General features: G+C 45.3%; 1 protein-coding gene across 1 annotated transcript in view; it reads right to left on the bottom strand.

The window, feature by feature from the left end:
- The window catches only part of kcnn4 (potassium intermediate/small conductance calcium-activated channel, subfamily N, member 4), a 98,546-nt gene extending 70,977 nt beyond the window's left edge, over window positions 1–27,569 (bottom strand). The window contains 1 exon segment of the mRNA XM_084308690.1: window positions 26,883–27,569. Within this exon segment, the coding sequence (XP_084164816.1) occupies window positions 26,883–27,281 (399 nt within the window). The 5' untranslated portion in view covers window positions 27,282–27,569.
- Between the last annotated feature and the right edge of the window lie 210 nt (window positions 27,570–27,779).

Here is a 27,779-nt window from a genome sequence, read left to right as displayed (position 1 = left end):
AAGTACGGCAAGAGTCCAAGTGAGTCAGGGAAGGCCGGGCGATATAGGTGGGTTTTGAGTTTTGATTTAAAAGACTCGATGGAGGGGGCAGATTTAATGGACACGGGGATGCTGTTCCAGAGGTCAGGGGCTGCGACCGCAAAAGCACGTCCCCCCCTAGACTTGAAGTTAGACCTACGGGTGGTTAGGAGACCCTTATCAGCCGATCTGAGGGCCCTGGCGTTGGTATAGGGGGTGAGGAGGTCTGCTAGGTAAGCAGGGTATAAAGGTTAGTAGTATTTAGGATTAGTAGAGTAGTAGTATTTAGCGTTGGTTTGATTGATTGATTGATTGATTGAAAATGTTATTAACAGATTGCAGAATGGGTACAATACAGTACAGCTCAATACACACAATTGTTAAGGGGATGCAGACCAGAGAAAGACTTTCGTAGGTGGGGTGGGGTGGGGGGGGAGTAGTAGTAGGGTTAGTAGTATAAGGGTTAGTAATAATATACAAGTTAGTAGTATTTAGGGTTAGTAGTATTTAGGGTTAGTAGTATAAGGGTTAATTAAGCAATAGCTTAATAAAATCACTATTACGAGCCAGGAATGCAGCGCATAGATCAGGTGACACCAACGCATACAGTGCAGCGAGATCAGACCTGAAAAAGGGAGTCAGATCTGCTAAGCTGTCATACAAAAACCGCATTGAAGCCCACTTCAACAGCGCCTCAAACCCCCGTCAGGTGTGGGAGGGTCACGGGTGTCAGGGCTATATCGGACTACAAGGGGAGAACATCCCCCCCTGTCAACGGCAGCGCCCCCCTAGCGGAGGAGTTAAACATCTTTTATGCACATTTTGACAGGGACAACAAGGACCCGGTGTCGCCCCCTCTCCCCTCTGACGGCTCCACCATAGTCCTGAGCACTCATGAGGTCAGACTCAGTCTACAAAACATCAACACAAGGAAGGCGGCGGGGCCTGATGGAGTCCTGGGACGGGTGCTCAAGGACTGTGCGGCTGAACTAGCTCCAGTTCTCACCACCATCTTCAACCTGTCTCTGGGCTCATCCTGGGTTCCCGCATGTCTTAAGGCAGCAACAATAGTCCCGGTTCCAAAGAAACCTAAAGTCACAGGCCTGAACGACTACAGACCTGTGGCACTCACCCCCATCGTCGCAAAATGCTTTGAGAGACTGGTCATGAAACACATAAAAGCCTCCATACCGCCATCCTTAGACCACAGCCAGTTTGCCTACAGGAAGAACAGGTCAACAGAGGATGCTATTGCCATTGTGTTGCACACTCTGCTGGAACATCTAGAGCACAGGCACACATATGGTAGACTCCTTTTTGTTGACTTCAGTTCAGCTTTCACACTATTCTACCCAACAAGCTTCACAGTAAACTGCACAAACTCGGACTGAACACCACACTATGCAACTGGATCTTGGACTTTCTCACAAATCGCACACAACATGTCAGGATTGGCAAGCACACATCCCCCACCCTGGCCATTAGCACCGGGCCCCTCAGGGGTGTGTACTCAGCCACTTCTCTACACACTTTTCACACACGACTGTTGTTCCTCCTCTCCATCTAACCTCATAGTAAAATTTGCAGACGACACAACAGTGCTTGGCCTCATCAGAGGGAATGATGAGACCTCATACAGGAGGGAGGTTGAGCAACTAGTGGAGTGGTGCGATGGTCATAACCTTGCTCTCAACCCACGAAGACCAAGGAGATGATCATCGATTTCCGCAGGACTGGTGACCTCAGCCACTCTCCACTCCTCATTGGGAATGAGGAGGTGGAGACTGGAGAGGGTTTCAAAATTTAAGTTTCTGGGCGTGACAATGTCTGATGACCTGTCCTGGGGGGTCAGCATTGCCTCTGCTGTGGGCAAAGCACAGCAGCGCCTTTTCTATCTTAGGAAGCTTAAATGGGCTAAACTCCCACAGGGACTGATGGCCAACTTCTACCACTGCGCAGTAGAGAGTGTACTCACGTACGGACTACTGGTGTGGTTTACTAGCTGCACCAGGGCAGAGAAGGAGGCCCTCCACAGAGTGGTCAAGGCTGCGAGGAGGATCACTGGAGCTAGCCTCCCAGATATCTCCACAGTCTTTACCTCCCGCTGCCTACGGCGTATACATAATATCTATCTATACAAGACCAGTACCACCCAGCAAACCATCTCTTTCAACTGCTGCCCTCTGGTCGAAGGTATAGATCCATCCAGTCCGGAACCAGCAGACTGACCAACAGCCTCTACCCACGGGCTGTCAGGCTGCTCAACGAACAACATCAACTTGCCCCCCCCCCCGCACCCCCCGTCCCCAACTCCCGGTGACATAACTCCCACTCCCACATTACAACAATAACTGTGAACCGGACTTGCATTGCTGCACTATACAATATTTCATCCATTGCAAGTCAACGCCCCCCCCCCCCCCCCTCCTTCCATTAACTCACTGGACTGAAATATTTATATTTATTTATTTATTTGCACTAGCACTAAATGCACTCGGGACAATGATGGTATGTTATATATTGAGGACATTGGGACATTGATACTTTATTACTATATTACTATTATTATTGACATTATTATTTTGCACATGCTATATCTTATGTTTGTATGCCAGTGGTGATGTTCCTAACAAATTTTCATTGTACCAACAATCATTGTACCAACAATGACAAATAAAGATCTATTCTATTCTAGCTCTTGGTCCATATATGGGCATACGTGCGCACCGTCCACAAGGGCTTCCCCCATCTTGGCACCAAGAGGATTCCTCCTTTTAACTGGGCCTGCGTCAGCCAGAACCCAGTCTCCTCCTAACTGGGCCTGCGTCAGCCAGCCCCAGTCTCCTCCGTGGACCAGACCGTCTCGTTTAACATTTAACGTTTTCTTTCCTCAGACGTCGCGGAGTGATACTGACTTAGAATCATAGCTGTGTGGATATACACGCTCATTATACCGCGGCTGTGAACCAATCAGATTGCTTGATCTGAGCTACCCCGTTTTACAAGGGAAAATAACACGAGTCTAAGTAGCAGCGGTTAGTTTACTTCCTCTTTGAGCAGATAAACCCAAGATGAATAGTACACAAGTCTACCTATGTGTGTGTGTGTGTGTGTGTGTGTGTGTGTGTGTGTGTGTGTGTGTTTGTGTGTGTGTGTGTGTGTGTGTGAGTGTGTGTGTGTAGAAGCAAGATAAAAAGATAGGAGGATGCACATACTAAATGTGAAGTCAACAAAGAGGGTAATGAACTAAAAAGACTTCTTACGGACTAAAATAGGCTACAGATACGGTGAAAATAAACTGTAATGGTGAACTTTAGTTTTATAGCACTTTTCTAAATAATGTTACAATGGCCTTTTTTTTTTGCAATTCCAAATGAGTGATGAGAAACAGGTGAAATGGAGCAGGATGTGGCAAATAGAGATCCGTCTGGGAGAGAGGTCCGTCTGGGAGAGAGGTCCGTCTGGGAGAGAGGTCCGTCTGGGAGAGAGGTCCGTCTGGAGAGAGGTCCGTCTGGGAGAGAGAGGTCCGTCTGGGAGAGAGGTCCGTCTGGGAGAGAGGTCCGTCTGGGAGAGAGGTCCGTCTGGGAGAGAGAGGTCCATCTGGGAGAGAGGTCCGTCTGGGAGAGAGAGGTCCGTCTGGGAGAGAGGTCCGTCTGGGAGAGAGAGGTCCGTCTGGGAGAGAGAGGTCCGTCTGGGAGAGAGGTCCGTCTGGAGAGAGAGAGGTCCGTCTGGGAGAGAGGTCCGTCTGGGAGAGAGAGGTCCGTCTGGGAGAGAGGTCCGTCTGGGAGAGAGGTCCGTCTGGGAGAGAGGTCCGTCTGGGAGAGAGGTCCGTCTGGGAGAGAGGTCCGTCTGGGAGAGAGAGAGGTCCGTCTGGGAGAGAGAGGTCCGTCTGGGAGAGAGGTCCGTCTGGGAGAGAGGTCCGTCTGGGAGAGAGAGGTCCGTCTGGGAGAGAGGTCCGTCTGGGAGAGAGAGGTCCGTCTGGGAGAGAGGTCCGTCTGGGAGAGAGGTCCGTCTGGGAGAGAGAGGTCCATCTGGGAGAGAGGTCCGTCTGGGAGAGAGGTCCGTCTGGGAGAGGGAGAGAGGTCCGTCTGGGAGAGAGGTCCGTCTGGGAGAGAGAGGTCCGTCTGGGAGAGAGGTCCGTCTGGGAGAGAGGTCCGTCTGGGAGAGAGGTCCGTCTGGGAGAGAGAGGTCCGTCTGGGAGAGAGGTCCGTCTGGGAGAGAGGTCCGTCTGGGAGAGAGAGGTCCGTCTGGGAGAGAGGTCCGTCTGGGAGAGAGGTCCGTCTGGGAGAGAGAGGTCCGTCTGGGAGAGAGGTCCGTCTGGGAGAGAGGTCCGTCTGGGAGAGAGGTCCGTCTGGGAGAGAGAGAGGTCCGTCTGGGAGAGAGGTCCGTCTGGGAGAGAGGTCCGTCTGGGAGAGAGGTCCGTCTGGGAGAGAGGTCCGTCTGGGAGAGAGAGAGGTCCGTCTGGGAGAGAGGTCCGTCTGGGAGAGAGAGGTCCGTCTGGGAGAGAGAGGTCCGTCTGGGAGAGAGAGGTCCGTCTGGGAGAGAGGTCCGTCTGGGAGAGAGAGGTCCGTCTGGGAGAGAGGTCCGTCGATAGACGATAAGAGCCTGGGTCTCCAGACAGCGAAGGGCCCGGTCACCTCACTGTGTGGCTCAAGTGCACTGACCTTTCTCAAGCCTGGGTTTGGGAGTAGCCAGGATGCCCCCCCCCCCCCCCCCCAGACACACACACACACACACCTACACACACACACACACACACACACACACACACACACACACACACACACACACACACACACACACACACACACACACACACACACACACACACACACACACACACACACACACACACACACACACACACACACACACACACACACACACACACACACACACACACACACACACACACACACACACACACACACACACACACCACTAGCCGGGCAAGCTGAGGTGCAGAACGCTATCCCAACTCTCTCAGGTACACGGTGTAACCTACCATATAGGTACATCGTCCACCATGCGCATGTAGCCGTCTAAGCTAACCAACATACACACCTGATGTTTGCAGAGCGTCTCCACGCAATTAAAAAGACGTCTGTGTTGAAGACGTCTGCACGCACGCACGCGCGACTGATGTAACCTGGATGGAAGTTTTTTAACGGGGAGCTTAAACCTGGATGGAAGTTAATGGAGGGTGGTTTACACTGAAAAAAGATAATTGCGAGCGTTCAGACAAACCTGAGGAAACTTTAGCGCGGAGAGGTCGTCAGTACGGTGTGTGACGTACGTTGGCAGGGTAGTTTGTTTTCCACTGGTTCCCCAATAGCATCTGCATCACTTCTGTGTTGTCCAAGGCTAATTAAGACGACTCCACGGAAGGTTACCGGCGTTGCACCACATTCCATTGTCTCGCGTCTAAAATTGTTTCTGTCGTTCCCCCCCCCCCCCCCCCCACTTTCGGGGGGGGAAGGTAATTTCGAAAAGGCCCCTTTTTTCCGAACGACCTAATTTGCGTTAACCTTAACACGGATTTTGTTTCTCTCGTTGTCCGACGTCAGCCGAGGAGGACACACCAGAGGACTGTCCTTTAAATCAGCCCTCAAAACCCACCTGTCAACAACCTACTGTCCTTTAAATCAGCCCTCAAAACCCACCTGTCAACAACCTACTGTCCTTTAAATCAGCCCTCAAAACCCACCTTTCAACAACCTACCATCCTTTAAATCAGCCCTCAAAACCCACCTGTCAACAACCTACTGTCCTTTAAATCAGCCCTCGAAACCCACCTTTCAACAACCTACCATCCTTTAAATCAGCCCTCGAAACCCACCTGTCAACAACCTACTGTCCTTTAAATCAGCCCTCAAAACCCACCTGTCAACAACCTATTGTCCTTTAAATCAGCCCTCGAAACCCACCTGTCAACACCTATACTGTCCTTTAAATCAGCCCTCAAAACCCACCTGTCAACAACCTACCATCCTTTAAATCAGCCCTCGAAACCCACCTGTCAACACCTATACTGTCCTTTAAATCAGCCCTCAAAACCCACCTGTCAACAACCTATTGTCCTTTAAATCAGCCCCCAAAACCCACCTGACAACACCTATACTGTCCTTTAAATGAGCCCTCAAAACCCACCTTTCAACAACCTATACCGTCCTTTAAATCAGCCCTCAAAACCCACCTGTCAACACCTATACCGTCCTTTAAATCAGCCCTCAAAACCCACCTTTCAACAACCTACTGTCCTTTAAATCAGCCCTCAAAACCCACCTTTCAACAACCTACTGTCCTTTAAATCAGCCCTCAAAACCCACCTTTCAACAACCTACTGTCCTTTAAATCAGCCCTCAAAACCCACCTTTCAACAACCTACTGTCCTTTAAATCAGCCCTCAAAACCCACCTGTCAACAACCTACCATCCTTTAAATCAGCCCTCGAAACCCACCTGTCAACAACCTACTGTCCTTTAAATCAGCCCTCAAAACCCACCTGTCAACAACCTATTGTCCTTTAAATCAGCCCTCGAAACCCACCTGTCAACACCTATACTGTCCTTTAAATCAGCCCTCAAAACCCACCTGTCAACAACCTACCATCCTTTAAATCAGCCCTCGAAACCCACCTGTCAACACCTATACTGTCCTTTAAATCAGCCCTCAAAACCCACCTGTCAACAACCTATTGTCCTTTAAATCAGCCCCCAAAACCCACCTGACAACACCTATACTGTCCTTTAAATGAGCCCTCAAAACCCACCTGTCAACACCTATACCGTCCTTTAAATCAGCCCTCAAAACCCACCTTTCAACAACCTACTGTCCTTTAAATCAGCCCTCAAAACCCACCTTTCAACAACCTACTGTCCTTTAAATCAGCCCTCAAAACCCACCTTTCAACAACCTACTGTCCTTTAAATCAGCCCTCAAAACCCACCTTTCAACAACCTACTGTCCTTTAAATCAGCCCTCAAAACCCACCTTTCAACAACCTACCATCCTTTAAATCAGCCCTCGAAACTCACCTGTCAACAACCTATTGTCCTTTAAACCAGCCCTCAAAACCCACCTTTCAACAACCTACTGTCCTTTAAATCAGCCCTCGAAACCCACCTGTCAACAACCTATACCATCCTTTAAATCAGCCCTCAAAACCCACCTGTCAACAACCTATTGTCCTTTAAATCAGCCCCCAAAACCCACCTGACAACACCTATACTGTCCTTTAAATCAGCCCTCAAAACCCACCTTTCAACAACCTACCATCCTTTAAATCAGCCCTCAAAACCCACCTGTCAACAACCTACTGTCCTTTAAATCAGCCCTCGAAACTCACCTGTCAACAACCTACTGTCCTTTAAATCAGCCCCCAAAACCCACCTGTCAACACTCTACTGTCCTTTAAATCAGCCCTCAAAACCCACCTTTCAACAACCTACCATCCTTTAAATCAGCCCTCGAAACCCACCTGTCAACAACCTACCATCCTTTAAATCAGCCCTCAAAACCCACCTTTCAACACCTATACTGTCCTTTAAATCAGCCCTCAAAACCCACCTTTCAACAACCTACTGTCCTTTAAATCAGCCCTCAAAACCCACCTTTCAACAACCTACTGTCCTTTAAATCAGCCCTCAAAACCCACCTGTCAACAACCTACTGTCCTTTAAATCAGCCCTTTTCACTACTGCTTTTTTTGTCGTTTGTTTTGTTTTGTTTTGTTTCGCTTTTCCTTCATCTTCATCTTCTTTTCTTCTTATTCTTTATTTAAGTTAACCCCGCGCGTGCTTCCAGCACACCTTCCAGCCAATTAAGAGCCAGAGAGGCGTGGCCAGAGAGGTGAGGTACGCCCCCAACCCGACACTACATCAGCTGTTCCTGTGGAGGTGAACCTCGCATTACTCAAACACTCTAATTATACACTAAATGATGTGGAAAGATAGCCGGCACTACCGTTAGCAATCTCACTGTGGGGGAAGTGTGGAAATGTGGAAAAACTTGCCATAAATAGCCCCTTTCCGTGCATAAGGACAAGGTAGGCTCTGCTAAAAATATCACTCGGTAGAAGTAACTTTTATGTATTTCAGATGTTTGACAGGCAACTCTCCAGTGGTGGAAAGTAACTAAGTATTTTTTACTCAAGTACTGTACTTAAGTACATTTTCGAGCTACTTTATGTGAGTATTTTCCTTTTAGGGAACGTTATACTTTTACTCCATTACATTTCAAGGAAATAATTTTTGTGAATACTTTGGCACATAATGTAGTGATAAATAGATGAAAACTAGTTGAAGACCAAATGCAACGGAGGAAAAATGTCATGGGATCTTTAAGATGTCCCGCTATAAGTTCTTTTGACAAACTATCCAACAAGCCCCCCCCCCCCCCCCATCACTGACTGACTGAAGTGTGAACGCTACACAGACACTCTGACTGCTGCCGTGACTTCACTGTCACCTCCACTACCATTATTAGCAACATTTGCAACAATGCATAGTGCACTTTTATCTCCTTCTACCACTACACTGTGAACTCAACGTGCAATACTGTCACCCTGTCACTCATGCCTTATTTCTCTACCTTAGTTTAAGTCTATATTTTGTGATTTTGTGTGAAGGGTGGACTTAGCAACATGAGATTTCCATCGCGTGGCGTAACTGCCTGTTTAACCACGCATCTGACAAATAAACCTCTTGAATCTTGAACCCTCAATAAGTTGCTCTTAAAAGACTTCAGTCGACACGGACAGGAATAAAAGGAACTCCTCCACTGTAATCAATCACTGACTACACGGCGAGGCGGTGGTCCGGTGTTTTTTTGCGGCATGCATGAGAACTTTTTTCCACATGTGGAACTGCCGTGTGTGAGTAGAGAGAGACCGACGGGGGAGTTAATAATTTGTTGATTGTGTGGCCTGGCATTGTTATCCACTGAGATCTGCATGTTAATGTCATGAGACTGCGCTCGCTACAGTAATAATGTGTCTGGAAATGGGCCGCTAATCAAGAGGTCAGGGGGGTTCAAAGCCCAGGTGCAGGCTCTGCCCTCATGCAGCATGTGGCTTGTGCTGTTTTAAGGAGTCTGCTAATCAAGGAAATTGTTACGACAACAAAGATAGGTAGTTGTGTAACGTCCGATCTATGCGCACCGACTGCCGCTTTATTCCACAGTATGAACGGGGGGGGAGGAGAAGACGGTGTGGCATTATAGCCTGTTAGCGTACCGTATCGAGCCAAACGGGGGGCCGAGGAGAAGACGGTGTGGCGCTATAGCCTGTTAGCGTAATGTATCGAGCCAAACGGGGGGGGGGGGGGGGGAGACGGTGTGGCATTATAGCCTGTTAGCGTACCGTATCGAGCCAATTTGTGCTTAACACGCCGGTGAGTGTTTCCTGGCGCTGGTTTGTCACCACTTCACTTTCCCAGTTGTAATGTCTGACCGACCGGTGGGTATGAAGAGTGTAGTGCATGGCACATGTGTTACATGGGTCATTCCGGTGGGTCTGGGTCCATTTTGAGTCTGTAGAGTAGCCAAAACAACAAAGATTGGACCCAGGGCCGGTCCAGCCTATAAGCACACCGTGCAAGTCGTTTAGGGCCCCATGTGCTGTGCAAGGACCCCCGAAAACCACCTATCCCACACGTATCAAAGTGGCAATCTTGACAAGGTGTAGCAGGGATAAATGTTGCGGTGATATGCCTCTGACTACGAAAGCAGGGGGAGAAAATGTCACGAGACTGAATGGGAACCAAGCAGGTAAACTTGTTTTTCTCAACTCTCCAAATAGGTTAATGTTGTTGAGTTGAGACTTTATTTATTGTCAGTGTCTTACTAGCCAGCGAGCTTTAACCCTAAATGTGACTTGAGAAAACAAGTTTGGATGGATTCGGACAACTGTCTCTTCTACCAAAGGCTATGTGCTAGCTAAAAGCTAATGTGATGATAGCTAACTTTTCAGTTTCTATAGAACATTTTTTATTTACTTAGTAAGATATTTGATCGTTTTCCGACCAAAACAGGATAGCCAAGCGGGACCAGATATCAGGAAAGATTTTATTTGATCGTTCAAAAGTGGGCGTAACCTTACCATAACAAAGCTGGACACTAGCTAGCCTACACATGAGGCACGCCAGCAGTAAGCTAGCTTGATAGCTCTCCCTTTGCTAGTGGTCCCCGGTTGTATGTTATCCCAGGGGTCTGAAACAGACAGAAACACTAAAGAAGCTCCTCTGTGAAAATGGCTTACAAAGTGTGTCGGGTCTCATGTCGCAATGACTTCCTGGACATGTGCTCACATGAAAGTACAACAATAATACAATTTCCTCTGTTTCTCTTTCCTAGCCACTAAGCATATGTTGGCTAGCCACAAGCCTCACACATATACACACAGGGACCCTTTATCACCATGCGTGAGCCGTGAGCCTCGTTTAGTGGAGGGGAGACGTTAGCTGGCTAACCTTTACTTGCCAGGAATTCGTTGCGTGATGAGAGACAAGACCAACACACCACCAAAGTGACTTTATAAACCATTTTCGCCAGGAGGCCTCTTTGTTTGCTACTTATCTGCGAGTGTTCCAGACAGACTGCCATGTAGATTAGATGGTAGATTAGCCAAAGGATGCTATGTGCCGGCTAGATGCAAGGTTAGCCTTCATTCAATCAAGTGTATAATAATAATAATAATGCAGGACCTGTCGCAGAGGTCTTTAATCGGCATGCAACAACACTCAATGTTAGCGGTTAGCACACACGGTTAGCACTAGGGTTGGGCATCGTTTGGATTTGAACAATTCCGGTTCCGATTCCGATTCTCCATTTCGATTCCTGTTCTAAACGATTCTCGATTCCGATTCTTTGAGGTGCAGGTCAAAACAGGTCACAGCTTATTTCGCAAGAGATTTTTTTCATACTATTCACATTGTCAGTTGACTTGATACAGTTTAATTTGGTTGCTGTACTGTAACTAGGGTATTAATTAACAAAGTAAAATATATATATATATATATATATTTTTTTTTAATAATCGAAATTAAGAATCGAAATGCAAATAATTTATGTTCCAGAACCGGTTCCTATTAGAACCGGTTCTCGGTGCCCAACCCTAGCTAGCACACACACACACCGGAACACACACGCATGCATTGTTTTTGTAGGATCGCCGATGCGATACTCCTCTGCGTTTAACCCATCCCGTCGTCCTTCCCCCCCAAGGGCAGCCGGGAGCAGACGAGGGCTGTTGTAACGATCCCATACTCAGCCCTCGTTTGGGCTGTGGGGGGAGAAGGAACATTGGAGGCCTACCTTCCTCCAGTCTCATACCACCCTCTAGTGGTCACCAGCAGTTGGTGCAGACATTGATTACATTGTTAAGAAGCATTTTGTATAAAAGTATTCTGTACTTCTGTATGACAACTATTAAAGAAACTTGAAACTTGAAACTTGCTTACTTTGATTAATGGGATGATTATGGGATGTCACTGTGTGTGTTGTTGTTGAACTTCCCCACCCTGGTGTGAATTGGTTTCCCTGGTTAGTGTTTTGGTATATTGCTTATTGTCTAGTGGTTAAATGTTTGTTTTGGACTGGCCTGGCCAGCTGTTGTCAATCATCGTTAGTCTTGGTATTTAAGTGTGTGTCTTCCTCTCTTCTGGTTGTGGCGTCATCCCTCCATGTTACCCCCAGTTACCACTGTGTTCCCTTGCCCGTCGTGCCTGCTGTCATCTCTCCCGTGCCTTGCTGTTTTTGTACTAAGTGTTGTAAGTAGTTTAAGTATTCCGTTTTCGTTCTCGTGCCTCAGTTCGTCGTGTATTAGTGCCAGCTCGGCTGTGCCATTTATGTTCCGTTTTGTAACGTGTCGTCTTTCAGTAAAGTCTATATGTATATACACGTTATCCTGTGAAAAAAGTAGTAGAACGCGCTCACCTCACTAGACTTGACACTGGGTGCTGTAACCTCTGATATCATACATAAAAATAGGGAAACAATGTCCAGGCACGCACTCCAGGTTTTTCCAAATTTATTGGCAGCCTGTAATCATGACGTTTCGGTGTGAACACACCTTCTTCAGAATGGCTTGCATGAAGCATGAAGGGTAAGTGACCCTAGTATATACAAGTCAAACAGGAAGTGACAACATAGGAAGTGACAACACATTCCCACAAGAGATCTGCAAAAAAGTACAAAATACCACTTACAAGCACAACCTTTTCAGAATTATGTAAATCGAAAAGAAGCGTGTAAATCAAAAAGAAACAGTAAATCACAAAGAGATATATCTATATATAGTTATATATATTTTATACAGAGTAGGCCTACATCTTAACAGGGCTGTACAGTGCGACGAGATTATCGCGAATTGCCCCTTTAATTGGCCGTTGCGATTGTTAAATATTATCTGGGGGCGGGCTTGCGAGTAGTGCTTTCAAGGCGGTGATGACGCGATGACGTCACTCACGCGAGCTGAGCAGTGAGCACTCAGCAGGTATGATCAGCGGGAACAATCGACTGAGCACTCACTCTGATAGACTGGCTGACTGTCTGATTTAGCTATGAAGAAAAGTAAAGTTAGTATTGCTTCATATTTTCGACGCGTTCGACCTCCTATAGTGAGCCGAACTGAACTGAACTCAGACACACGGAGAGAGCTGCGGCGTCTGCTGCTCCTCCCGCACCCATGGCTGTTGTAAACACTAGTCTCTAGTGGGACACTGGGACCTCGGTGAGCCTGCCAGCCGGCTAGCTACTGATATCAACAAATGCTACAGCAAGTCTAGTAGTGCATGATAGCTCGCGTTAGTTTACTGTTCAAAACGAAACGTCCCATTAAACTAAATAGTTCAGATAGCTCCTGATATTAATGTCTTATAACACTGAGTCGATGCGTATTCGAGCTGAGGGCACGCTGAATATAAGCGGGAGTTACACACAGTGTTTTTGTGCTTGTTTTTATACGTTTTTGAATACGTTTCATGTCCCTTTTACACAGAAATGCGTTTTTTGGCGTTTTTTGGTGGATACGGCTGAAACGCTAAATTGTGTTTGCGTTTTGGAGAACCCCTAAAAAACGCGCCGACAACAGCCGTGTAGTCTGCACGGAGCCGTTGTTGCGAAAACGCCCATGCGCAGTAGATACCATCTGCGTGCCCTTCCGGTGACAACAGTGTGTGTGTGTGGGTGTGTGTGTTTGGGACATAGCTCCGTGTCCCAAAATAGCTGCAGCTACCATGTGTTGTCAAGTTATTGTTATAAGGACCCCAGTCCAAGCTACAACAGTCTGCATTCCCTTAACAATTGTTTGTATTGAGCCGTATTGTATTGTACCCATATGCAATATGTTAAATAAAGTTTACATCCATTCATTCTGCTAGCATTACCGATTGCATGAGCAGCTGGCTAACGTGAGCTATCAGACCATGTTAGCTCAAAGCTCCTCTTTCAACTTAACAAGCATTAAACAAAATGGCCCAGTCATCTATTCACCTTTGTTTAATACACACAGCGTTGTCTCTAATGTTATCTAACTACTGATAGCTCCCGATATCATCAGTTTGGTGCTGGCTAACTAGCGTGAGCTAACGTTAGCTTCTAGCCACAATGCTATACTGTTATAATGGCAAATTCCATTGACGTTAGCATGCAGCTAACAATGTAGCTACCGATCTTTTTTTAGACTAAACTATCTGCTCTTGGTGGTCACTTGTGTTGATGTTAGTTTTGTTTCATCAACAAATGACAGGCAGAACACACAGTGAATGTATCCGTTTTGTTTATTGCACTTTTATTAGACTTTGCTGAAAAAGAAGTGCTGCATTGGGTAACTAGGCAAAAGATGGTGGCGCCCGCCTTGTTGACATTTGCTTTGCAGGCACATTCAAGTTCTGATTGGTTGAAATTGCCTTCATGTTTGCCACCTACTGCCACCTACTGCTTTGGCAGTGTACTACATCAGTGTGCTCAGGTGACAAAAACGAAAGTGTGACTCGAGGCTGCGACGTCGCGGCGAAACGCATATGACAATGAAACGAAAATGAAACGAAAGGTGTAACCGCCGCCATAGTCAATAGGGTCCAGCTGCAGCGCCGGAGAATCCTGGCCGTAGCTGGAGGCTACAGTATAGGGTCCAGCTGCAACTCCGGAGAATCCTGGCCGTAGCTGGAGGCTACTTGAGTACACACAGACAGTGGAGCTGGTTGCATATAGCGAGCATTTTGACTTGTTGCGTGGTGGCGATGTCTCGCAGATAATACAACTACAAGTATGATTATATAATATATATATTTTATTAAAAAAAAAATTATATAAAATAATTTTTTTTCTTTCTTTTTTTAAATCAAAAACAATCGATATAAATAATGGTAAAATTGTTATTTAAAAATGTGCCCCTAAAAAATGTTTTTGCCCCTAGATTTCTCATTTAGGGGCAAGTGTGCCCCTAGTGAAAAAGCTTAGCGTACAGCCCTGCTTAAACTCTAAACATAAACACTCATGAGCCATATAAGCCATCTTTCAATTATAAATATAGAGAATGATAAATGAAAATAGTAAACAATCGAATGAAATGAAATAATCAAATGAAACAGGTCAAAACATTTTCCTCATTGAGGCCTCTAGGCTCAGTCTAGACAATCCAGAAAATGAATATAAAAGCATTCCCTTTGTAGCAAGAGCCTGTCTCTGTCGCCGCCTCTTGGTTGTCTCAAGACCTGCTCTATACCCATGTATTTTAAGCCAGAAATATCATGTCCTAACTTATTAAAGTGCCTTGCAACTGAAGACTTCTCGTCATTTCTTCTTAAAGAACATTTGTGCTCCGAAATTCGATTTTTAAAAACGTCTTCTTGTTTTTCCAACATAGTAAAGGTTGCAAGGACATTTAAGCAAGTAAACAACAAAATCAGAATTACAGGTAATCCGGCCTCTAACAGCATTCCTCAATGTATTGGTGAAAAAGAGAGACAATATTGTCCATATCGAAGTTTTCAAAAAAGAGACTGATCGAAATTCGTTTTATCCATTATAGCAGTTATCACCCGCCAGAGCTCAAGAGGAGCCTACCATTTAGTCAGATTTTGAGATATAATCGTATCTGTAATACAGATGACATTTTTGATACACAAGCCAAGGATCTTTGTCAGAACTTTAGATCTAGAGGATATAGTGAGGCCCTTATTGAGAATTCTCTTAATAAAACTAAACAGATAAACAGACAATCCCTTTTTACACATAAAGACAAAGTAAAAAGCAACTCAGTAGCATTGGTGTCCACCTTCAGCCCTATTTCTAGAGATATGCGTGATATTGTGAACAAATACTGGTACATTTTAAAGTCAGATCCTAAGATCGGAGGTGTGTTCCAGGAACCACCCAAATACTTCTACAAACGGCAACCTAACTTAAGGGACCAGTTAGTTAAAACAGATTTTCCCAAAAAATTTACCCATTTTATGGCTAATATTCCAAATGGCAATTTTCCATGTTTGTCTTGTACCCAATGTCATGGCATGATTAAAGAGAAATTTTATTTACAACCAAGTACAGGTAGGAGTATCGCTGTTAGAGGCCGGATTACCTGTAATTCTGATTTTGTTGTTTACTTGCTTAAATGTCCTTGCAACCTTTACTATGTTGGAAAAACAAGAAGACGTTTTAAAAATCAAATTTCGGAGCACAAATGTTCTATAAGAAGAAATTACGAGAAGTCTTCAGTTGCAACTTTAATAAGTTAGGACATGATATTTCTGGCTTAAAATACATGGGTATAGAGCAGGTCTTGAGACCACCAAGAGGCGGCGACAGAGACAGGCTCTTGCTACAAAGGGAATGCTTTTATATTCATTTTCTGGATTGTCTAGAGCAGGGGTGGCCAACCAGTCAGAGACTAAGAGCCACAAAAAAATGACTGTGGTACCACAAAGAGCCACACCATATACCAGCGTTTCTCAACCTTTTTTTTCAGTCACGGCACCCTTCATGTGTTTATAGGTCTCACCCTCTGGCCTCTGAAGTTGCTAATGTCTTTTTTATTTGGGCCTCACAGGGTTAAAAGTACCCTGTGAGACCCACGGTTGCAAAATTACTAAATCACTTTTAGCCATTTAAAAAAATAATGTTTATTTAAAAAATGTTAAAGGGGAACTATTTTACTATTTCTTTCACTATTTGGGCACTTTTACACAATTCCTGTGAGTCTATGGAACACCTAGTTTTTTTTTTTTTTAAATGCATTGTTTTGTATTTCTAATCAAGTACTAAAAACCGCATTTTTCTACCTCAAGATCTTAAGCCGTTTTGAGGCTGGGCTCCAACCACTGTGTGGCCTGGTGCCAACTGCCACATCAACTGCCACATTATTATGCAGCTGAGAAATCTCTGACATCACAGATATGCACATTTTCAGATGACTCAGTTCAGTGAGGGTGAATATTGTGAGAGGAGAATTGGAAGAATTCGCCAATATGAGAATTAGAGATATATCCTATTAATATAAGTCCACATAGCTAAGAAACAATGGTAAACACTGAAAAAAGCCATTTATAAGATAGTTCCCCTTTAAGCACATGTATAGTCAATTGGTCCTGTTGTTCAGCCTCACAATGCTATTTGATAGTAAATGTGTTTATATGTCCCACCCTCTGGCCTCTGAAGTTGCTAATTTCTTTTTAATTTGGGCCTCACAGGGTTAACCTCTTAAGCCCGAGATATACAGTAAAAGTGTATATTTTCAGCATTATGTTTGTTTACCAATTATTTTAACTGTTATTAGTGAAATATAAGATTATAGAAATCTCAGGGCATTGAGTCGGAAACCGGCGCATATTGACAGGAGGAAGTGGCACAGCCAAAAGTGAGTGTAGTCTTTTGAAGGAAGAGACTCAGGGCTTTCAAATTTCGAAAAACTACCCTACCCAGCTCACACCAGCCCCTGGCAATCATCTGACTTCTGGATTTACTTTTTAATTTCTCTTATTTTTTGGGATTATCTCCCACAAACCTGAACGTTATTGCCATAAAACAGAACGCAGTTAGTTTCTCTACCTTTCTGTGAACGTCTTGCAAAAAACGGTGTTGCAATATGATGAAGAATGGTGGAGAAATTTACATTATAAAAAAGATGGCAGAATTCAGTACTGTATCTACAAAACCTTCTGTTTAATCATCTTCCCTTTATTCATTTGCTTAGATTTTTCAGGTCTGGTCAATTTTAGCATGGTGTTATTTACAGTCAAAGATAAATTTTTTTTTTAAATAGAATTGATATTCTCCTTTGGTTCATTACAATTTACTCACGCCTAGTAACAGACACACTATTTCTGACACTGATCCATATATGTCCCTAGATTCAGATACCAAGAACATGCAAATGGACCATTTAAAAAAAAATTTAAATGTTTATTCTACGTCCTTATGGAATGAGTGACATAAAAAAAAAAAAGTAAAAAAAAAAAAAAAAGTAAAAAAAAAAAAAAACAATTTTTTTTTTTTTTTTTTTGGATGGAAGAGCCGCACATTGACGGGCAAAGAGCCGCATGCGGCTCGCGAGCCGCGGGTTGGCCACCCCTGGTCTAGAGCCTAGAGGCCTCAATGAGGAAAATGTTTTGACCTGTTTCATTTGATTATTTCATTTCATTCGATTGTTTACTATTTTCATTTATCATTCTTTATATTTATAATTGAAAGATGGCTTATATGGGTCATGAGTGTTTATGTTTAGAGTTTAAGATGTAGGCCTACTCTGTATAAAATATATATAACTATATATAGATATATCTCTTTGTGATTTACTGTTTCTTTTTGATTTACACGCTTCTTTTCGATTTACATAATTCTGAAAAGGTTGTGCTTGTAAGTGGTATTTTGTACTTTTTTGCAGATCTCTTGTGGGAATGTGTTGTCACTTCCTATGTTGTCACTTCCTGTTTGACTTGTATATACTAGGGCAGACCTGTGCATTGTATGGCCCGTGGGATGATTCTGACCGGCCCGCGAAAGATTACATGATAATTTTTTTTTACCACAAATTTTTCTATGAAAGAGATACATTGGGAGGTTTTGTATCAGGTTTTTATTATCAATTACTAACGTCCTCGTACGAAACCCTTCAACTAGACAATGTCTGGAGGAGGGATATACCAGACCTGGAAAATGACTTTGATTGGCAAGGAGCCTGGGCAAATGTCCGACTTACATCAAGGAACCCGGATCATCAACAAATCAATCTGAACTATATTCACAGGACATACTTGACTCCTATAAGGCTGTGCAAAATGGGGCTTATACAAGACTCCAAATGCTCCCAATGTACAAATGGGGACGAAGGAACATTTATGCACATGTATTGGGACTGCCCACCAGTTAAGGCATTCTGGAAAGATGTGTCCCAACAATTATCAATACTCGTATTTTGGAATATACCTGTACACCCCGCGGTATTGCTATTGAATGATGTTTTTGAGTTTGCAGTGAACCCACAACTAAAAAGATTGGTTTTATCGGGTATCACAGTAGCTAAAAAACTGATTGCATCACGTTGGTTTCAACCGGAAAAAATGTGCCGGAAAGTGTGGTTTCTTACATATCTCGATGTGATATATCAAGAAATATCAACAGCAAGAATTCTGGGGCTCAATGAATCCAAAATGTTAATGTGGTTAGAAGTGGTGGAGAGAATAAAAGCTAGCCTATAATGGTGATGTCTGGTTAGGAGTGAGGGATAATGGAGGTACTATCCAAGAGGGGGTCCGGGAGGGGGGGGTTTGAGCTGGAGCATATGTGTGTAGGGTTTTAGAAAATAGGTATTAGGGGTATATTATATACTAACATTTATATAATTGTAACTTTGCTGGATATACACGGTATACGGTTAAAATGTTATTATTGACTATTTTTGTTTTATCCTGTTTCTGTACTTGCATATATTTTAACCACCTTTACTGAAAGTTTCATTATACATTGTGTGTTGAGTACTGACTTTTAATAAGTTTTGTTTTGCAATAATAAAAAAAATTTAAAAAAAAAATGATAATTTTTTTTTTTTTTTTTTTACTTTTTACTTTTCATGTCAACGTTCACACGCACAATATACGCTTACCTAGGATTTGACTTGATTCAACAACAAAGCAGTCGGGGCAAGCCGAACCGGTATCGATTCACAGGTACCGGTACCGTATCGGTTCAAATGTGAACGGTACCCATCCCTACTGAACACACAACTGCAGTCCAAGGGCATTTTTGCTCATGAAATGCATAGCCATGTGAAAGCCTTCATTACAAAATTGCAATTAATTTCAAGGCAACTAGGCAGCAACAATCTCAAACACATGAAAACCCTGAAAGAAGTCAAACCATCAGCTGATCACCGGCACAGGTACTCATCCATGTTGGGAGCACTGCATGATGAATTTTCAAGGCGTTTTCAAGATTTCAAAAAGGTTGAGGATGAAATGCAGCTGGTTTCCTCTCCCTTTACCTTGATTGTTGATAGTTGTTCAGCTTGAACTCATTGACATGCAGTCTGATTCACTACTGAAAGAGCACTTTAAGTCAGCATCACTGCTAGAGTTCTACTCTGCTCTCAAGGAGGATAACTTTCCAAACATGAGGAGACATGCTCAGAAGATTGTGGTTCTCTTTGGATCCACCTACATATGCTGTTATGTGAACAGACATTCTCAGGCTACGTTTAGACGAGCGTTTTGGGATGGAAGTCTGAACAGAAACCGCAAAAGTCGTCTTGCGGTTTCACTTTTAATTTTGCGTTTAGACGAGCGTTTTGGGGTGGAATTCTCCGTGCAGACGAGGCTGTAACGACGGAGCCCCGCTGTCACACGATTGGCGCATATGTCACATGACGTGCTGTGAAGACCCGCCCTACTCTGCCTCTGATTCGCAGACTGTGGATGGGGAATGTGATTGGACCAAAGCAGAGTCACTCACAGACAGTGGGTCCACTCACGCCGCGGGACAGATTCTTGTGTATTTAACCCTTTCACTGCCACACGACAGCTGGTTGTGTGATAGTAAAGGGTTAACCTTCTGTCGTGTGGCAGTGAAAGGGTTAAAAGTACTGCCAATGTAGCCTTCAGGTGATCGCCATGGATAGAATCAGACATGCTTTGTTTACGCTTCTAGGCTACTGGCGGCGCTGGCGCATGCCTGTGATGTAAGCAGTACGCGCGACCAAAGCCGTGACAACCCTTTCGTCAACGTTTTATGCGGTTTGGCAGTTTAGATGAGAGCGCAAAAGTTTAGCGTTTCTAGGAATTCCACCCTGGGAGGTAGTCTCACTTTTTTGCGGTTTCACCCCGTAAAAACGCTGTTTCCGTATAAACGAAAGGCACATCCGAAAAAATATTTTTGCAGATTCACCTGCTAGCGTTTCCGTCTAAACGGGGCCTCAGTCATGACGTTTACCAAGTCCAGGTACAGATCCTCTGTCACTGATGAACATCTGGCAGCTGTGCTTCGCATCTCCACCTCAGACATGCAACCTGACTTTGATGGACTTGTTAAAGCTCAACAGAGACTGGATTTCTCACACTGAATGAAAAAAAATAGAACTGAAGAACACTAAAATGTGGAGATATAACAAGTGAAATGGGACACTTAATCTTTTTTTTTCAAAGTTCTGAAAACATTAAATGTTTAATATAGGCATGTAAAGTAAAAAAGGCTACAAAACTGGGACACTTTTCTTTACACAGTTCAGTGACATGTCTTGTTTATTTTTGCTATAAGATGATGTGATGTATTTAGAAAGCTAAGAAAATCCTTGTTTCAATAGTATATGAAACTCAAAATGCCCTTTGTTATTAATGTTTCACATTTTGTTTATCATTTTGGAAATAAATTCTATTTGAATAAATGATATTTTTGAAAGCTAACCTCACCTTTTAATTGCCAAATAATAACATACACTCTTACCAGGGGTCAAAACAATGCCATTTACTGCTTTTTATATAGAAATAAAATGTATATTATGCATAATTGAGTTTGGAATTTTGGCCCGGCCCTCCAACATATTTTCAGTTGCTCATTCGGCCCCCTGGGAAAGATAATTGCCCACCCCTGTACTAGGGTCACTTACCCTTCATGCTTCATGCAAGCCATTCTGAAGAAGGTGTGTTCACACCGAAACGTCATGATTACAGGCTGCCAATAAATTTGGAAAAACCTGGAGTGCGTGCCTGGACATTGTTTCCCTATTTTTATACACGTTATCCTGCCGTCTCTGCCTCCTCCATTCCTGTCCGCAACTGAGCTCTCATCGCCTTCCCTCACTACCCCAATCGTAACAGAATGACGCCACCACGCAAGAGCTCAGCGGACAAAGTCACGGAGACGTTGGACATTGTGCTTGGCATGTTAGACAGGGATCTGACCAGCTACTCTCCAGCTAAATGGGTCTTCTGGATGAAACTCATAGACAACGTAGCGAAGGAGAGTCCAACACAGGCACCTCAGATGAGGGTTATGACTGACAAAGTCTGTGCTCTCATGGAGACAGCGAGGCGAGCCTCGTCTGCTAGCTTAGCCCCTGTAGCTAGCCAGGCATCCACAGCTTATCCAACCCCTACCGTTAGCCTAGCTCCTGCAGTTAGCCAGGCCCTCCCAGCTAGCATAACCCTCACTGTTAGCCTAGCTCCTGAAGCTAACCAGGTCCCCCCAGCTAGCAGTGGCCCTACAGTGAGTCCAGGCCCCACAGTTAGCCTAGCTCCCGCAGCTCGCAGACCTCCGAGAGCTAGCAAGGCTCGGAGGTCTAGCAAGGCTCAGGCTAGTATTGCTAACAAGGCCTCCACAGCTAATCAGGCCTCCTCAGCTAGCACAGTTCCCACTGCTAGCTTAGGCTCTGTAACTAGCCAGGATCAACCAACTAACCTTTCCCCCACAGTGAGTCCAGACTCCTCATCCCCGGATCCTACACCACGCCTCGCCGCCAAGATCAGTCCGGTCTCCGTGCCCTGCCCGGCCTCTACATTTGGTCCGGCTGCTGTGCAGGCTCCCGGCTCCTCGACTGACCCTGGCTCCCCGTCTGGTCCAGCTCTGCGCCGTGATCGGCATCCTGGTCCTCGCTGTGGTCGTCGCCGTGGTCTTCGCCGTGGCCTTCGCAGGGCTGTACACTGCGATGATATCGTCGCGAATTGCCCCTTTAATTGGCCGTTGCGATTGGTAAATATTATCTGGGGGCGGGCTTGCGAGTAGTGCTTTCAAGTCTTGCATTCGCATTTCACTCCTAAATTATCCAAGGCGTGTGATGACGCGATGACGTCACTCACGCGAGCTGAGCAGTGAGCACTCAGCAGGTATGATCAGCGGGAACAATCGACTGAGCACTCACTCTGATAGACTGGCTGACTGTCTGATTTAGCTATGAAGAAAAGTAAAGTTAGTATTGCTTCATATTTTCGACGCGTTCGACCTCCTATAGTGAGCCGAACTGAACTGAACTCAGACACACGGAGAGAGCTGCGGCGTCTGCTGCTCCTCCTCCCTCCCGCACCCGTGGCTGTTGTAAACACTAGTCTCTAGTGGGACACTGGGACCTCGGTGAGCCTGCCAGCCGGCTAGCTACTGATAGCTATCAACAAATGCTCCAGTAAGTCTAGTAGTGCATGATAGCTCGCGTTAGCTTACTGTTCAAAACGAAACGTCCCATTAAACTAAATAGTTCAGATAGCTCCTGATATCAATGTCTTATAACACTGAGTCGATGCGTATTCGAGCTGAGGGCACGCTGAATATAGTCAATAGGGTCCAGCTGCAGCGCCGGAGAATCCTGGCCGTAGCTGGAGGCTACAGTATAGGGTCCAGCTGCAGCTCCGGGGAATCCTGGCCGTAGCTGGAGGCTACTCGAGTACACACAGACAGTGGAGCTGGTTGCATATAGCGAGCATTTAGACTTGTTGCGTGGTGGCGATGTCTCGCAGATAATACAACTACAAGTATGATTATATAATATATATATTTTATTAAAAAAAATTATATAATTTTATTTTTATTTTTTTTAAATCAAAAACAACCGATATAAATAATGGTAAAATTGTTATTTAAAAATGTGCCCCTAAAAAATATTTTTTGCCCCTAAATTTCTCATTTAGGGGCAAGTGTGCCCCTAGTGAAAAAGCTTAGCGTACAGCCCTGCTTCGCCGTGGTCTGCGTGGGATCCTGCTCCGGGGGTTGTCACCGCCGCACTTCCGTTCCGGCTCTCCTGAACCGGTTCCTAGTCCGGCGGCTGGAGGGTCTCGCGTCCGGGATCCGGCTCCGGGGTCCAGCTCCCCTTCCCGGGTCTCGCCGCCCGTCCCCACCCCCCATCGCCGGGTCTCTGTTCCCTTCCCCGCTTCTCCTCTCCGGGCCTCTGTTCCCAGGTCCAGCCCCCCTCTCCGGGTCTCGGCACCCATCCCCACCCCCCCTCGTCGGGCCTCTGTTCCCAGCTCCGGCCTCCCTCTCCGGGTCTCTGCACCCATCCCCACCCCCCCTCGTCGGGCCTCTGTTCCCAGCTCCTGCCCCCCTCTCTGGGCCTCTGCACCTGTTTTCAGCCCCCCTGACTGCTATGCCCCTCCTGGGTTCTTTTTTCGGGCTCCCGGCCCCAGTTCTCCGGGTCCTCGCCCTCACTTCGGTCCGGGGTCTCGGCCTCCGGCCTCGCCCATTCCCGGACGTTGTTATCGAGCGTCTGGAAGCCGCCCGTTCGGGGGGGGGGGGGGTACTGTAACGATCCCATACTCAGCCCTCGTTTGGGCTGTGGGGGGAGAAGGAACATTGGAGGCCTACCTTCCTCCAGTCTCATACCACCCTCTAGTGGTCACCAGCAGTTGGTGCAGACATTGATTACATTGTTAACTCACATGCTTACTTTGATTAACACTATGGCGTCCGTTCACGAGTATATACGTGTTTCGATTCCATGCATTGTGGTCCAGAGCCACGAGTATACTTGTGACGAGTTGTTATTGTTTTATTCCATATTTATAATGCTTATTAGGTCCCCGATCCACTTGCAGGATCTTTCCACATATTTGATTTTCGAAACATGCAGTACCGGCCAGATCCGCTTAGGGGCGCCATCGCTCCACTGCAGTATCATTGAGGGGATTTTTTTTAAATTGCTTTTACAGTCCTGTGGGCAGATCATAGAGCCTTGATTCCAAACGAAGACCTTCCATCTTTGATCAGCTTGCCGAACGTATTTTTCAGCGTGGAATAATGGGATTTATGATTAGCCAATGTACATATCGATCTACCAGAATCCGATGACTGGTGAGGAAATGCTGCCGGCGATCACATGGCCTGATGGTAGGATAATATTACCCCAAATTACAGCTGGATTGGACATTGTTTTATAACCTAACGTGATAGACTACTGACATTGGCTACCTGAACGCACACTCTATTGCTAATCAATAATACTGATCTGCGTTCCCCGCCGCCCCCATTTCATCCATAGATGCTCTGTAATAGTCCGGATGCTACGCAGTTTGTTTTATTTCATTCGTATATATACAGCAGAAATGGCGTTTGATATAACGGCGCCAACGTTTAGCCTTTTTTGCAGCCTCCTGAAGAAAAGCCTAGACCTTATATTCACAACGCTATAAAATGACAACCAACCGATGGATTTTTATTTTCTTTAAGCCATTATGAAGGCACGGTTTATGCACTCAAGTGACAATGAGAATGGACAGATAGAAATACTATAAATGATATATATATCTCTTAGAAAGTACATCGGTTTGTTTACAATCCTCTGTCCTCTGAGGCCTAAATCGCTGCAAGACTGCGGTCGCCATAGTGTTAATGGGATGATTAATGGGATGTCACTGTGTGTGTTGTTGTTGAACTTCCCCACCCTGGTGTGAATTGGTTTCCCTGGTTAGTGTTTTGGTATATTGCTTATTGTCTAGTGGTTAAATGTTTGTTTTGGACTGGCCTGGCCGCGTCTATGCTTTCTACAACGCAGTTGGGTTTCCGGGTTCCTCTGATTGGCCGAGCGTGCGCATGCGCATGAGCCGCGACGCGCTCCTCAGCCGAGATGCATCCAGCTCAGCCAGGCAGGAATACTGCGCTCTGCTTAACCCAATTTATACAAATGGAAGTATTGATTACGCCGTAACGAATCATTAAAAAAATATACCGTTAACTGGAATATGTTGTTTCTTTACACATATGTTGGATTATGTAATTAGTTTGTCATGACAAACCAATAACAAATCGCGCGACTCGGGCATCGCTGAGCTCATCAACGAAATAATTTTTACTTTACCGGTTGACGGTAAACTGTCGTCAGATTTTGGCATGCAATAAAGTGACTGGTAGGGGGGGCCCTAGCAGAATTATGATTCGGGCCTCAGAGGGGTTGGGTCTGGCATTGAATAGACCTCTCAGAATAAAGGCTCTGGTTCCTTTTTCTCAGCCTATGGCGAAGATTAATGGTGGTTTCCCTTCCTGTTTGCCAGTCATGTACTTTATGCTGCATCTGGGGTGAAGTTAAGTGAAATTTTAAGTTAAGTGAGTTTAACAGGAGTTACGTGATATTTTACAGGAGGATTATATGTTTTGCTAGACATTATGTAAGAGGTCTATTTGATTTTGAGTACACCACCCCTTCACCATCCTTATTTGTGTGTGTGTGTGTGGGGGTCATGTTACATTTTCTATGTATCAATTGTGCTTCAAATATAGCGTACATCAAGCATTGAAATGATTAAAAGATAGATTAAAAATATTTGCAATGCTATCCTATATAGACTGTAAATTGTGTATTTATTTTTAATAATAAATGGTTAATCTTGAATATGTAAAATGTATACAGAATCCTGCAATCACCCACATATTGCATAATGTTAAATTCACCAAGAGAAGACAACATATTGTGTTGTGGAAACTGGGATATTGTTTCTCTCTCTCTCTCTCTCTCTCTCTCTCTCTCTCTCTCTCTCTCTCTCTCTCTCTCTCTCTCTCTCACACACACACACCCCTCTCCCTCTCTCTCACTTTACTCACTCACTCACTATCTCCCTCTCTCACTCACTCACTCACTCTTTCTTCTTTCTCTCTCTCTCTCACACACACACACACACACACACACACACACACACACACATACACTCACTCTTGCTCATCCCCCCCCCCCTCCCCCCTCTCTCTCTCTCTCTCCTCCCTCTCTCTCTCCCTCTCTCTATCTCTCTCTGACAGTCTAGTATACGGTATTTTCCTTTATGGTACTAAAATGTGAAGGAGCAACGTTCTCTGTCTTCATCGCTATTCATCTTCAGTTCCTCTCTATTCCAAAGTAAAAACCAAGAGAACCAAATGTATACAGAATCCTGAAATCACCCACATTTTGCATAATGTTAAATTCACCAAGAGAAGACATTGTGTTGCGGAAACTGGGATATTGTTAGGGGAGCATGTTACTCTCTCTCTCTCTCACACACCCCTCTCTCTCACTTTACTCACTCACTCACTCACTCACTCACTCACTATCTCTCTCACTCACTCACTAACTATCTCTGTCTCTCTCACACACTCACACTCACACACACACACACACACACACACACACACACACACACACACTCACTCTTGCTCATCCCCCCCTCTCTCCCTCTCTATCTCTCTCTGACAGTCTAGTCTACTGTCTTTTCCTTTATGGTACTAAAATGTGAAGGAGCAACGTTCTCTGTCTTCATCGCTATTCATCTTCCAGTTCCTCTCTATTCCAAAGTAAAAACCAAGAGAACAAATAATGTCACAACAACTGGACATTATTTCTCCACATTTCCATTAGCTGACTTTGTTAATTGTATCGTATATAATATAAGTCTGTCGTTATGTCGTTATTATAAGTTAAATAGACCTACCGGTTGATACACGAAAGGACACATCTCTGCGTGTATGATCATGAGCAGGATCCCGAGGAGCGCGGTGGCCAGAGCCCCGGCGCAGAGCCGCTTCTTGTCCTCCAGCAGGAACTTTCGGTCCCGCAGTCTGTAAAGATTGTCTCCCTCAATAGGGGCTATGATGCTCCGTTTCCCGGTGGAGAAGGACAGCGGCACAGATATCTCCGTCACGTCTCCGCCGTTCCGACTGATCATCTTATTATTCACACCGTCCACTTTAGAGTCCCGCGAGGAGGGGTTGCGGGCGGTCATCATCTCCGTCTCCAGGGCGCACAACAACACGGGACGGGTGTCCTCCTCTGCCGCGCCGTCGGTCCCCCCTTCTTCCACCGAGCTTCCCCCCCGCGCTCGGGACGGCATGGTACGGTGGGCGCACTGTGTACAACCAGACCCTTTTCCCTTTCGTAGCTCATTGAAGTGAATGAATGAATGAATGAAAACTTTATTAACAGATTGCAGAATGGGTACAATACAGCACGGCTCAAGTCAATACACACAATTGTTAAGGGGATGCAGACCTGAGAAAGACGTTTGTCTTGTTTCCATCAGGGTCCCCTATTTATTTCAATTCATAGTGAAGTAGCGGGTTCACCTCCAGACGCTTGGCCCTATAATAATATTATACGCGCTCAGTCGCTCACCTTAACACCCAACACGCACGGTCGCGCTCATTTTATAACCCACACCGCACGGTCGCGCTCACCTTGTGACACCCGGGACATGTTTTGCACGAGTATATATAGTGCGCGTCGTCCGTCTGCTACAAGTGACATTCTCTCTGTGCGCCTGGGCGTGTGTTGTACTTGTACGGCACGGGCACACTGCCGATGAGGTACAACTTAGGGTAAGGTGCAATGA

This window comes from Notolepis coatsorum, assembly GCF_963971535.1.
Source record: "Notolepis coatsorum genome assembly, chromosome: 2".
Taxonomy (NCBI): domain Eukaryota; kingdom Metazoa; phylum Chordata; class Actinopteri; order Aulopiformes; family Paralepididae; genus Notolepis; species Notolepis coatsorum.
Note: the sequence above shows the minus strand (reverse complement) of the source record. Positions and strands in the feature narration are given on the sequence as shown.